This window comes from Poromitra crassiceps (assembly GCF_964638095.1).
Source record: "Poromitra crassiceps genome assembly, chromosome: 5".
NCBI classification, from domain to species: domain Eukaryota; kingdom Metazoa; phylum Chordata; class Actinopteri; order Beryciformes; family Melamphaidae; genus Poromitra; species Poromitra crassiceps.
In genome coordinates this window covers 56723664-56738726 of record NC_139642.1, presented here as the reverse complement: position 1 = coordinate 56738726, position 15063 = coordinate 56723664, and the positions used below count along the sequence as shown (strand labels likewise).

Genomic DNA, 15063 nt, shown 5'->3' with positions numbered 1-15063 from the left:
CAACATTGTGTTGAGTGAAAGCCCAACGTTTCGACCCGAGTCTTCATCAGGGGGCCAAACAAGAATAATGAGTTAGTAGCAACATACAGGACTGTGGTTCCCAAACTGGGGTACGCGTACCCCTAGCGGTACGTGGAGGTACTACAGGGGGTATTTGAGAGAAAGGGGAACATGGAAAAATTTAAGACTAAATCATGAAAATAAATGAAAACTTCAAATAAATCTGCTCAGGAGGCACTAATTGCAACTCTTTCACTCCATGTCTTATTTTATAGTGTTATATTCTTCAAAAGGTGGGTTATCAATCATTCATTCATTGCATCATAATGCTATAGTTTTCTCTTGCAGTTTTCTAAGCAAAATGTCAGGTAAAGGGCGTACCTTACTTGATTCAGAAACCAGGGAAAGGGGGTACTGAAGCCAAAATCGTTTGAGAACCACTGCTATTTATTTACCCTTTTCACAAGAAGCCATTTTGTATCTAAAAGGCAAGAAGTAACACAGGTGCAATGCAAGCAAAACATTAATGAGGGTTTTCAACTTCCAATCCATTTAGGTGTTCCAGTGCCGGGCCCTCGTTAATGTGTTGGTTGCACCTGTGTTACTTCCTTCCTTTTGGACACAAAATAGCTGAGGTGAAAAAGGCAAATAGGATAATCACATCAGCATCAATCAAGTCATCACATTATGTGTCACCTGCACAGGTATCTAGGCTTCCTTTACATGTTATGGCACCATCTTCTGGTAAAAATGATACTAAATTGATATAGGACACTTATTTTGATTGCTAATGTGTAATTTATTTATTTTACATAAATATTTAAATAAAAAATATTATCATTATTTCCCCCAATAGCTTTGATGTAATGTGACCCAGTGACTCCAAGAAGCACTAAAATCCAATATAAAGAGGTGTGTCCTATTCGTCCTGTGTAGTCATAGAGGCGGATTATGACATGACAGGCCCCTGGGCCTGGATGCATAAACGGGCCCCTCACAGCGCACATAAGCACAATTAAGGCCAGAATAATAACTAAGACATACACTCACCTGCATCTCAACAGGACTTACAGCACAGCCACTTGAAAACTCAAAGCCAAAACTCACCTAACACAGGATTTACAGTGCAGGTGCACTCAATTAAAGCCAAAAGCACAATAACCCTCTAATTGTCCATAAACGTATGGAACATTTAGTCAAAAATATAGGGTTGGGAGCCCTATTGTAACATCCCCACATGTCCCTCCACCAGTTGGAAAAACTGGTGCTGGAAGAAAGGAATGTCCGCATCAGTATATTGAATAGTGTTTCATAGTGTACAGTTATTATAAAGTGTTCCAGAAAAATATTGTTTCTCAGTAGTAAGAGTAAAACACTAGTGAGAAATACACCAATGAGTGAAAAGTGTGACCACATGCCCTGCTCTCCCTCACATAAAGCAATCTTATTTAACCATTTGACTTCCTGTGTAATGCCTTGTCACTACTGTAAACAAGGTGAGTCATATTACACAAAATATGGAGAAACCTACTGTATACCACATTCATTTATTGATTCAATATGTGCCAAATTTTATATTTTGCATAACGTTACATATCCATAACTAAAGGAAAACAACCAAATCTAAAGGGGATTTCACCGTTGTAAATATTATGTATAATAAATCACTAAAATTATGGAAACAAATAATTATCTTAATTTGAAAATATACAAGGGGCCAGTAAAACTCTGGTCTACAGGCCAAGTGGGCCAGTGAGACAGAAAAAAGTCAGGTTGAACAATGTGAAGTCTTTTTTCATTCACCATGCACGTGCTTAAATCAGAGTGAACAATGAACATACTCTGTGTTCATTAAACTAATTCAGATCAGCTGTTCTGGAACCAAAAACTCTTGAGTTTCCTATCTCAGGGTTAATCAAGTCAGAGCTCAGGTTTAGACTCAACCTGCTTTATGGAATGAAGCAGGTTCCAAACACACATGTTTTGAACGGGCACTGCACTAGTTCAGTTATAATAAAGAGGAGACTTCTACTGCTGCTCTATTAAGGCCCAGGCAGTTGATCAGAAACAGCAGAAAATATTACAGCAAAAAATATATATACAGTAAATATTAGAACTATATAGACCACACAAGTTTATGTTTTCATATACAGCTTATTGACATTCAACTGTTTAATTGGACACAAACAGAATCTGTTGTTGAATCTCAACTAATAAGCTATTAAATCAACATCTACTGACAATGTGAAACAGTTGAATTGATGAATGTCAAGCTGTAGAGATGTTACAAATACCTTAGAGTCTCTGTAGGCGGACTATCTAAATAAGGTTAAAATGTGTGAGTTTATATACTTTGTCACTGACTCATATAACACAAAGAAAAGTGTTAGCTAAAATGTGTGAGTTTAGATACTCTCTGTCACTGACTCAGAACACAAAGAAAAGGAAAGACCAAGAAAACTCAAACTTCATGAACAGAAAATTAAAGGAAAAATGTGTCATAGTCCCGCCCACACTGTTTGATTGACAGGTGATCTCTGGGAAGTGCAGTGCAGAAACACCACAGCAATGAGGCTCTGAGCAGCAAAGATGGAGACAAACAAAGGTCACATGTTGCTGCTTTAACAACTTCCTGTTTACTTGAGCTCACACAACTCAGCACTGGCTCCATGATAAAAAAAACAAAATCCAGGATGGAGAGGCTGAGTGAAGGTGGTCTGGACTCTGTGAAGGAGAGTCATGCTTTCAGAGATGCTGTAGAAGGACAGAACACCTGCTCTGTGATCCAGGTACACTCCTACTCTGGAGGCCTGAGGGCCTGAGATGGCAGTTTTGACATTGTTTTGTATGAATTGATAACCCTGGTTGTCATACTGTAATGCCCAAGACTTGTCATTGGTTCCAAATTCATTTTCATTAACTTTTCTGCTAATATCTTTATATGCGACTGCTGTTGAACCACTCTTGATGCTCCACTCCACCTCCCAGTAACAACGTCCAGTCAGACCCTCTCTACTCAGGACCTGCGCCCGGTTAATGAATCTGTCTGGGTGAGTAGGATATGACTGTGCTTTATACACATCACATGTTGCTTTTCTGTTCCCCTCAGATAATAACACCTGTATGTGTGCTGTGTTTGGATCCAGTGTGATCTGAGTTGAATATTGTAAGAAGTCAGCTCTGGTCTTGGGCTCTGGTTGTGGCAGTAAAACATCCACTTTCGTCACTGTCAGTGAGATCTTAGTCCATTCCTCTGTAAGAACGTCCTGTAGTTTCTCTCTGGCCTCTGACACAGCCACAATTGCATCCTCAAAGTAGCGCAGAGGACAGATATTGATCCTGGGTGAGTCTGATTGACTGAGACGTGACAGCGAAGGGTAACTGTGTAGAAAGTGGATGTGATCCTCTGTGTGTGAGAGCTGCTCCAGCTCAGCGTCTGTCCTCCTCAGCTCAGAGATGTCCTGCTTCAGCTGCTCCTGAAGTTCTTCGGCCCGACTCACTTCCTCTTTCTGCTGGGATCTGATCTGCTGCTTCACCTCAGAGCTTCTCTTCTCAATGAGACGGACCAGCTCAGTGAAGATCTTCTCACTGTGCTCCACTGCTTTATCAGCAGAGAGATTGATAGCCTTCACATCCTGTTGAAGCACATTCACGTCTTTCTCTCTGTCCTGGATTCTCTGCTGGATTTTCTGCCGACTCACCCCGAGCTCTTTCTGCCTCTCAGTCGTTTCTGTTGCAGCTGAGACTTTGTCGTGTCCCTTATGTTCGTCCATGGAGCAGAGATAACAGATACACTGCTGATCAGTACGGCAGAACATCTTCATCACCTCATCATGACGAGAGCAGATGTTCTCCTGAAGCTTCACTGTGGCTTCCACCAGCTTGTGTTTCTTTAATGTAGCTACATCATAGTGAGGCTGGAGGTGCTGCTCACAGTAAGAGGTCAGACACACCAGACAGGACTTGAGGGCTTTCAGCTTCCTCCCAGTGCAGACATCACATGCCACGTCTCCAGGTCCAGCATAGCAGCGATCAGGAGGAGCAGCTTGGAGTCCTGTCTTCCTCAGGTCCTCCACCAACTCTGCTAACATGGTGTTTTTCACCAGGACAGGCCTTGGTGTGAAGGTCTGTCTGCACTGTGGGCAGCTGTGGATTTTCTTCTGATCCTCTTCATCCCAGCAGCTTTGAATACAGCTCATGCAGTAGCTGTGCCCACAGGGAATAGTCACCGGATCCTTCAGTAGATCCAGACAGATCGAACAGCAGAATTTTGCTCCGTCCAGCTGGATTCCTTGCTGCGCCATTTCACTTCTCGGTAACCGTGTGTCAGATAGTTTCACTTGCTGTCAACAGAAAGAAGTTGGGCTCTGATCCAAGCCAAACCTCTGTTCTTCATGTTGCTGATCTGCAGTGAATGGGCTGGTCAGCTCTGTCACTTCACAACATGCTGTTTACACCCATCTTTAAACTGGCAGATCTGTGAAAGGGGAGGGAACAGGAAACAAGACTGTGGGCTGTGTTTGGGTCCAGGAAGAAGAGGGAGGGGTTATCAAGCTTTGCTGGATTCCAGGAAGAGGAGCGGTTTTGAAGAGGCTGGCCCAATTCCAATTCGTCCCCTTACTGACTCACCCCCTTAGGCGCGTTCACGTGAAGGGAGCGAGGGCTAAATAGACATATATAAAGGCTAGATGGCTTACCCGCGCTGCCGGTCAATGGAGAGCGACGTCGTCGCATGGTGGCCATCTTGCTACGGCACCACAGCTTTATATATATTTATGGGTTAAAAAAACGCTAACATTTTATTATTATTTTTGGCTCCAAATTACACCAAACTTAAACTGCAGCATCATCATCATGAGATGAATTCACGCACCTAGTTTCATGCAGTTTCATCCATTTTGCTAGGAGCTATGAGCATCTGTTGTTGGGTTAGTATTATCACATCAGATGATCATAACTCCTAGGGAAATGGATGAAACTGCATCAAACTTTGTGCCTGAACCCCTCTCATGGCATAGATGCTTCGGTTTAATTTTGGTGTAATTTGGAGCCCATCAAAAAAATAGTGTTTTTAGTGTGTGTTTTTTTGTTGTTGCCATATCTCGGGAACGGAATATGCTTGTAATAAACCAAACCGTTTGTAAATCCGTCAAGATTTCAGCGAGTTATGAGTATTTTTGTCTGTGCACCCTCCAACAGCTACCATAGAACGTACCAGAAAGCCTGCCGTAGCAAGATGGCAGCGCTTCAGACGCTGGTGACTCCGCCTTAAGCCATCTAGCCTTATATATGTCTATGTGATGTCCCACGGTGAAATCACAAAGTGAACGAGGGATCGGAGTGAGCCCTTTCTGCCCCCTTACCGGAGCAGCGGTGGCCACTTACGCAAAGGGAATTGCCCACAATGCATAGCGTTGTGACGTATAAAACGGGGAAGGCTGCAAATATCTGTTAAAAAAATAAAAGAACACACGCGCGAAACCAACGCGGTGTTTGCGAGTGCTCTGGAATGCCTTAATTGACAATGAAACATTACATTAATAGGGATGTCAGATTAGACAAAAATATTATATCAGAGGAATGCAAGTAGTTATTTTACACAATGCTAGAATAATCATCGATCATTTCTATTACAATTGCAATCCACAACTTTTGTATTGAACTATGAATGATAAATAGTTTTACCGAATCTGTATTGTACAGTATTGACATTGTGTATAATGTTGGGTGACATGTATTACGCTTATTTTAATTATAATTCCACATGTTGCAGATTGCAGATTTTGCAGTATAGGCTACATTTATTTTTAAATTACCTGTTGTCCACTCTGTAGAGCCAGAGCCTGGATGAGAACAGACTCATCAGGGAGTCTATCCCTCAAACGCCTTGACAATAAACAATATATAGCGAGCCCCAAACCTGCCAGAGTCAACATCAGTGCAAAGGGCTCTGCTGTCCCAATCCTCCTATTTATCCAATGTGGATCCCTTCCACACTTGATGACTCAACCACTTTCAGATGGCGGCCATTAAAGGGAGTGAGGGTGCAGGGCTTGAGTCTTTAGGGGGCGGATTGGAATTGGGCCGCTGTGTGTGTGTGTGTGTGTGTGTGTGTGTGTGTGTGTGTGTGTGTGTGTGTGTGTGTGTGTGTGTGTGTGTGTGTGTGTGTGTGTGTGTGTGTGTGTGTGTGTGTGTGTGTGCGTGCGTGCGTGCGTGCGTGCGTGCGTGCGTGCGCGCGCGCGCGCGCGCGCGTGCGTGCGTGCGTGCGTGCGTGCCTGCCTGCCTTCCAATATAAACAGGAAAAGAAAGTAACATTACAGTAAGATGAACATTAAAAGCAATATTACAGATGTTAAAATGTGTTACATCTAAACTATTTAACACCTGTCTCTGAAACTACAGTTCACTTTGTTCTGTGATTCCTCATCGTTTTTCCAATAAAGTCCATTCAGTGTTACTGAGCTGAGGCTTACTATCATGCTGTTATCATCTTACCTTCATCTACTCAAAGATATTAATGATTTATCAAGTTTTACAAGTCTTCATGTTAGAATGAGTAGCTGACAGAACTGCCAACATTTACTGCCATAAGACTATAACTTTTATTATCTCAACCAGCGGTTCTCAACTGGTGGGTTGCGACCCAAAAGTGGGGCCGTTTTGAGTGGGTCATGGATGTGTGCATGGAAAAAAGTTCTACTTCTTGAGGATGCCGGTGTCCGCGGCTGATATGACTGTCTTTCAGAGGCTGTAGCAGATATGACTGTCTTTCAGAGGCTGTAGCAGATATGACTGTCTTTCAGAGGCTGTAGCAGATATGACTGTCTTTCAGAGGCTGTAGCAGATATGACTGTCTTTCAGAGGCTGTAGCAGATATGACTGTCTTTCAGAGGCTGTAGCAGATATGACTGTCTTTCAGAGGCTGTAGCAGATATGACTGTCTTTCAGAGGCTGTAGCAGTCTTTCAGAGGCTGTATCAGATATGACTGTCTTTCAGAGGCTGTAGCAGATATTACTGTCTTTCAGAGGCTGTAGCAGATATGACTGTCTTTCAGAGGCTGTATCAGATATAATTGTCTTTCAGAGGCTGTAGCAGATATGACTGTCTTTCAGAGGCTGTAGCAGATATAATTGTCTTTCAGAAGCTGTAGCAGATATGACTGTCTTTCAGAGGCTGTAGCAGATATGACTGTCTTTCAGAGGCTGTAGCAGATATGACTGTCTTTCAGAGGCTGTAGCAGATATGACTGTCTTTCAGAGGCTGTAGCAGATATGACTGTCTTTCAGAGGCTGTAGCTGATATGACTGTCTTTCAGAGGCTGTATCAGATATGACTGTCTTTCAGAGGCTGTATCAGATATAATTGTCTTTCAGAGGCTGTAGCAGATATGACTGTCTTTCAGAGGCTGTAGCTGATATGACTTTCTTTCAGAGGATGTAGCAGATATGACTGTCTTTCAGAGGCTGTAGCAGATATGACTGTCTTTCAGAGGCTGTAGCAGATATGACTGTCTTTCAGAGGCTGTATCAGATATGACTGTCTTTCAGAGGCTGTAGCAGATATGACTGTCTTTCAGAGGCTGTAGCAGATATGACTGTCTTTCAGAGGCTGTAGCAGATATGACTGTCTTTCAGAGGCTGTAGCAGATATGACTGTCTTTCAGAGGCTGTAGCAGATATGACTGTCTTTCAGAGGCTGTAGCAGATATGACTGTCTTTCAGAGGCTGTAGCAGTCTTTCAGAGGCTGTATCAGATATGACTGTCTTTCAGAGGCTGTAGCAGATATTACTGTCTTTCAGAGGCTGTAGCAGATATGACTGTCTTTCAGAGGCTGTATCAGATATAATTGTCTTTCAGAGGCTGTAGCAGATATGACTGTCTTTCAGAGGCTGTAGCAGATATAATTGTCTTTCAGAAGCTGTAGCAGATATGGCTGTCTTTCAGAGGCTGTAGCAGATATGACTGTCTTTCAGAGGCTGTAGCAGATATGACTGTCTTTCAGAGGCTGTAGCAGATATGACTGTCTTTCAGAGGCTGTAGCAGATATGACTGTCTTTCAGAGGCTGTAGCTGATATGACTGTCTTTCAGAGGCTGTATCAGATATGACTGTCTTTCAGAGGCTGTATCAGATATAATTGTCTTTCAGAGGCTGTAGCAGATATGACTGTCTTTCAGAGGCTGTAGCTGATATGACTTTCTTTCAGAGGATGTAGCAGATATGACTGTCTTTCAGAGGCTGTAGCAGATATGACTGTCTTTCAGAGGCTGTAGCAGATATGACTGTCTTTCAGAGGCTGTATCAGATATGACTGTCTTTCAGAGGCTGTAGCAGATATGACTGTCTTTCAGAGGCTGTAGCAGATATGACTGTCTTTCAGAGGCTGTAGCAGATATGACTGTCTTTCAGAGGCTGTAGCAGGATTTGACTGTCTTTCAGAGGCTGTAGCAGATATGACTGTCTTTCAGAGGCTGTAGCAGATATGACTGTCTTTCAGAGGCTGTATCAGATATAATTGTCTTTCAGAGGCTGTAGCAGGCTCGTTTTTAAAGCTAGAGTGAAGATACTGATATCCCCTGAAACTAGAAGATCTAAGACATCCATCTTTATCAAAATGTCATGCTAGCTTGTCAGTAAGGGGGTGCAATAACACTCCAAGTTTAGGCTAAATTTTGGCAAAACAAAAACTGGCATGATCATTTTCAAAGGGGTCCCCTTGACCTCTCACCTCAAGATATCTGAACGAGAATGGTTTCTATGGGTACCCATGAGTCTCCCCTTTACAGACATGCCCACCTTATGCTAATTCCATGCCAGTTTTGGCAAAAACATGCAGTTTTTTGCATGCATTATTTAGTGTTATTTTTTTGCCTTTTCTGTTTGAAAATGTCTGCATACTGGGGTCCTTAAACAGTCTTGGAATTGCATAAGTTAAGTATGACTGGAAAGCTGAGACTCTTGTGGATTCAATGAGCCTAATTGTCTTCATGTGTGATGATGTTAGTCTCCATAGTAACCATTTCATTGTAGTGAGACCATTTTTCAAAACTTGACCTCACTGTATAAAATTACCTCTTGTGACCTCTTGGATAATCACAGCCTCATGAAACTTTACAACCACAAACTAGAGACCTAGAGCATTCAGAAAAGAGCATCACCAGTTAGTCTGCCTTTTGATTTCATATTTCATACTGTTCCATTTAGATTCTTGAAACTTGATGAGCATCACCAGTTTCAACTTGTTTAAAATGCATATAGGGAAAAAAATAAAAATAAATAAAATTGGGTCGTGACTTAATGACTCAGGAAAAATGTGGGTCATTGAGCAGTTGAGAACCACGATTAGCCATAAAACATTTTATGGTAACTTTAGCTAGTCGACAGAGCACATGAAGAAATCTGTCTGCTGCTGTGTCTGTCTGCTTCAAAATGACAGAGTGCCCCTACCACACCTTATGTTCATGAGCTGAAAATGTTTAAACTTTTAACACAGCCTATCACACCTTAAAGAGTGAGCAGCCCTTTACTGCCTATGAAAAGGTGTTCACTCTTCTAAAGAAGAACCGAGGTGGACGTGAGATCCAATATATCACTATTGTGACATGTCAAAGGTAGAGCAAGAGAGAGACACAAGTGTTTTTGTGTGTGTGTGTGTGTGTGTGTGTGTGTGTGTGTGTGTGTGTGTGTGTGTGTGTGTGTGTGTGTGTGTGTGTGTGTGTGTGTGTGTGTGTGAGAGAGAGAGTCATGTGAGTGAGTGAGTGAGAAACAGCAATAATTAGTCTGTTAGCATTTGCAGGCCATTGAGTTTATTATGGTCATCCATACTCTCATCATCCATCCACAAATTCTGTCTTCTCCCTCATATTACACAAAATATGGAGAAACCTACTGTGTATACCACATTGTGACAGGGCCTTCTCAGTTGCCGCACACACCCTCTGGAACACTCTCCCCATCCACATCCGTCAATCTAAGTCCATAACATCCTTCAAACAGGCCCTCAAGACCCACCTCTTCAACCTCGCCTTCTCCTCCTAACCTCAGTCCACTCTACCTACTGTCCCCACCTTTCATGAATGTTTCAAATTAAAGTATTTATTTCTGTGTTTTCTGTAAAGCGACTTTGAGTATTTAGAAAAGCGCTATATAAGATAAATGTATTATTATTATTATTATTATTATTATTATTATTATTATTATTATTATTATTATTCATTTATTGATCCAATATGTGCCAAATTTTACATTTTGATTAATGTTACATATCCATAACTAAAGGAAAACAACCAAATCTAAAGGGAACTTCACCGTTGTAAATATTATGTATAATAAATCACTAAAACTATGGAAAAAATAATTATCTTAATTTTTTTCTGCTGCCGGGCCAGTGAAAAGATACAAGGGGCCAGTAAAACTCTGATCTACTGGCCAAGTGAGAGAGAAAAAAGTCTCGTTGAACAATGTGAAGTCTTTTTTCATTCACCATGCACGTGCTTAAATCAGAGTGAACAATGAACATACTCAGTGTTCATTAAACTAATTCAGATCAGCTGTTCTGGAACCCAAAACTCTGAGTTTCTTATCTCAGGCTTAATCAAGTCAGAGCTCAGGGTTAGACTCAACCTGCTTTATGGAATGGAGCAGGTTCCAAACACACATGTTTTGAACGGGCACTGCACTAGTTCAGTTATAATAAAGAGGAGACTTCTACTGCTGCTCTATTAAGGCCCAGGCAGTGGATCAGAAATAGCAGAAAATATTACAGCTAAAAAATATGTAGGCTACAGTAAATATAAGAACTATATAGACCACACAACAGTTTATGTTTTCATATACAGCTTATTGACATTCAACTGTTTAATTGGACACAAACATAATCTGTTGTTGAATCTCAACTAATAAGCTATTAAATCAACATCTACTGACAATGTGAAACAGTTGAATTGATGAATGTCAACTAATAAGCTGTAGAGATGTTACAAATACCTTAGAGTCTCTGTAGGCGGACTATCTAAATAAAGTACAATGTGTGAGTTTAGATACTCTGTCACTGACTCATATAACACAAAGAAAAGGAAAGACCAAGAAAACTCAAACTTCATGAACAGAAAATTAAAGGAAAAATGTGTCATAGTCCCGCCCACACTGTTTGATTGACACGTGATCTCTGGGAAGTGCAGTGCACCATCCATCATGCGCTCCTTCTATCGCGGCGTCACCGAGAGCATCCTCACCAGCTGCATAACCGTGTGGTATGGTAGCTGCACTGCAGCCTGTCGGAAATCCCTGCAGCGCGTGGTGAAAGCAGCGGAGAGGATCATTGGGGCCCCCCTCCCCTCTCTCCAGGACATCTATGACACCCGCCTGGTCCGCAAGGCAGTCAGCGCTGTGCGCGACCCCACCCACCCCTCACACTGCTTCTTCAGCCTCCTGCCGTCTGGGAGGAGAATGAGAAGCCTTCGGGCAGACAGGACTAGCAGGCTGGGGAACAGCTTCATCCACCAGGCCGTGAGGAAGCTGAATTCCCTTCCAGCCCTCCCCTCCCTTTCTGTGCCTCATACACCCACAGCCTCTGGACAATGACCAGGATATCTGATCACTCATGCACTTTCAGTATGACTTTTAAATGGACTTCTTAAATAGGTCATAAGAATCAACTCAATTTGAATGGCTTGGGATCCTCAATTTAAACCGAATAAAATTGACAATATATTGAAACTCTGGTCATCAAAAGGTTTACAAATATTCTCGCAAATGTTAATTAAAAATGATATAATTTCCTTTGAAGCAATATCAAATAAATTTATTTTAGCCCAGTCAAACTTTTATAAATATCTACAACTTAGGAGCTATATCAGTAATTTCCAAAATAGAGAAGGCAATCAAGAACAGCATGCTTTAACAAGGTTTATGATAAAGAACTATAATGTAGACACTAACAATATCCTCTCCAAAATATATCAAATGCTAGAAGAAAATAATGAAATACAAGAAGACACAATAAGGACTAAATGGAATGCAGAACTAGGCTTATGTTTAAAAGAAGAAGAATGGCAAAACATATACAAAACAATACATAAAACAACGAACTCTAAGTTTTGGAGGGAGTTTTCGTGGAAAATATATACAAGGTTCTTTATCACACCAATAATACAGTCCAAGTTTACAGCATCTATTAAACCAGATTGCTGGAGAAATTGTGGTGAAAAGAGTGCAAACCATTCACATGTTTTCTTTTTTTGTCCATCACTGAAAACTTTCTGGCAATTAATTATAACCTGTCTTACAAACATTTTCCAAACTAAAAAGGCATTTGAACCAAAACATATCATTTTAGGAATACCACCACCTGAACTCACATTAGAAATAGATAGATATCTTTATAGAATACTTAGAATCGTAGCCATGAAGCAGATAACAAGGAATTGGTTAAAACCTACTCCACCCGTCTTTAATAAATGGAAGTCAAATATAAACAACATTCTAGAAATGGAAAAAATAACTTATAGAATCCAAAACTTAGAGGTAGAGTACTTGAAACGATGGAATAAATGGATTAACTATACGGAACACACCTGAAAATGAAGTTTTTCTGTGCCGAGGAATTACTGAAGAGTTAAGGGGCGTGTGTGTGTGTGAGTGTGTGTGTGTGTATGTATGTACATATGTACGTGTGTGTGTGTATGTGTGTGTGTTGTGTCTGTGTTTTTTTTTTTTTTTCTCTCCTTCTCTCTTTTCTTTGTGTGTGGAAGCATGTGTGTGAGTGACTGTGTGTATGTGAGTAGGCATGCAAGTTTTTTTTTTTTTTTTTTTTTTCTCTTTTTTTTCTCTCTTTTTTTTTTAAAGTATTTGTTGCTGGGGGTTTTTTTTCAATACAATTACCATGGCTGTTGTATATTATTGTCCTTTTTCTTTTCTCACATAAAAAATACATAAAATATTGTAAGTATGTTACGTAGAAGTATAAACAGTTAATGTAAATCTATGTAAAAAACAAACTGAAATCTTGCAATAAAGTATAAAAAAAAAAAAAAAAAAAAAACTAAATTTGCACTGCGGCAGTTTTTGCACTTTTTTAATTTGTCCACATTTTATACTTATAGGTATTAGACATGATGTTTATGTCATCGGTTTTTAATTCGTGTATAGGGGGGTTTTATGTATTTAAATGTATATTTTCTTGCACCGTGGATATGACGAGCAATGCAATTTCAATCCTTGTATGTCATGTATATACAGTGGAATTGACAATAAAATTGACCTTGACCTTGAGTGCAGAAACACCACAGCATGTGAGCAAAGGTCACATGTTGCTGCTTTAACAACTTCCTGTTTACTTGAGCTCACACAACTCAGCACAGTCTCCATAATCATTAAGCCAAAAACTATAATATATTAAGCTAAATCCAGGATGGAGAGGCTGAGTGAAGGTGGTCTGGACTCTGTGAAGGAGAGTCATGCTTTCAGAGACGCTGTAGAAGGACAGAACACCTGCTCTGTGATCCAGGTACACTCCTACTCTGGAGGCCTGAGGGCCTGAGATGGCAGTTTTGACATTGTTATGTATGAATTGATAACTGTTGTTGTCAAACTGTAATGCCCAAGACTTGTCATTGTATCCAAATTGACTTTCATTACCTGTTCTGCTAATATCTTTATATGCGACTGCTGTTGAACCTCTCTCCACACTCCACTCCACCTCCCAGTAACAACGTCCAGTCAGACCCTCTCTACTCAGGACCTGCGCCCGGGTAATGAATCTGTCTGGGTGACTAGAATATGACTGTGCTTCCCTCACGAGTGTTGCTTTTCTGTTCCCCTCAGATAATAACACATTTATGTAGGCTGTGTTTGGATCCAGTGTGATCTGACTTGAATATTGTAAGAAGTCAGCTCTGGTCTTGGGTTCTCTTGGTGGTGACAGTAAAACATCCACGTCAGTCACTGTCAGTGAGATCTTAGTCCATTCCTCAGTAAGAACGTCCTGTAGTTTCTCTCTGGCCTCTGACACAGCTGCAGTCACATCCTCAAAGTAGCGCAGAGGACGGATATTGGTGCTGGGTGAGTCTGTAGATTGACTGAGACATGACAGCGAGGGGTAACTGTGTAGAAAGTGGATGTGATCCTCTGTGTGTGAGAGCTGCTCCAGCTCAGCGTCTGTCCTCCTCAGCTCAGAGATGTCCTGCTTCAGCTGCTCCTGAAGTTCTTCGGCCTGACTCACTTCCTCTTTCTGCTGGGATCTGATCTGCTGCTTCACCTCAGAGCTTCTCTTCTCAATGAGACGGACCAGCTCAGTGAAGATCTTCTCACTGTGCTCCACTGCTTTATCAGCAGAGAGATTGATAGCCTTCACATCCTGTTGAAGCACATTCACGTCTTTCTCTCTGACCTGGATTCTCTGCTGGATTTTCTGCCGAGTCACCCCGAGCTCTTTCTGCCTCTCAGTCCATTCTGCTGCAGCTGAGACTTTGTCGTGTCCCTTATGTTCCTCCATGGAGCAGAGATAACAGATACACTGCTGATCAGTACGGCAGAACATCTTCATCACCTCCTCATGACGAGAGCAGATGTTCTCCTGAAGCTTCACCGTGGCTTCCACCAGCTTGTGTTTCTTTAATGTAGCTACATCATAGTGAGGCTGGAGGTGCTGCTCACAGTAAGAGACCAGACACATCATGCAGGACTTGAGGGCTTTCAGCTTCCTCCCAGTGCAGACATCACAGGCCACATCTCCAGGTCCAGCATAGCAGCGATCAGGTGGAGCAGCTTGGAGTCCTGTCTTCCTCAGGTCCTCCACCACCTCTGCTAACATGGTGTTTTTCACCAGGACAGGCCTTGGTGTGAAGGTCTGTCTGCACTGCGGGCAGCTGTGGATTTTCTTCTGATCCTCTTCATCCCAGCAGCTTTGAATACAGCTCATGCAGTAGCTGTGCCCACAGGGAATAGTCACCGGATCCTTCAGTAGATCCAGACAGATCGAACAGCAGAATTTTGCTCCGTTCAGCTGGATTCCTTGCTGCGCCATTTCACTTATCAGTAACCGTGTGTCAGATAGTTTCACTT

At 41.7% G+C, this 15063-nt stretch overlaps 1 protein-coding gene across 1 annotated transcript; it reads right to left on the bottom strand.

The window, feature by feature from the left end:
- Positions 1 to 2318: 2318 nt before the first annotated feature.
- Positions 2319 to 15025, bottom strand: LOC310776633 (uncharacterized protein; the record flags this gene model as incomplete). Its single annotated transcript, XM_083636807.1, has 2 exons — positions 2319 to 4308; positions 13338 to 15025. The coding sequence occupies 2 exons, from the start codon at positions 15023 to 15025 to the stop codon at positions 2637 to 2639; spliced, it is 3360 nt and encodes a 1119-aa protein (XP_083492933.1). The 3' UTR covers positions 2319 to 2636.
- Between the last annotated feature and the right edge of the window lie 38 nt (positions 15026 to 15063).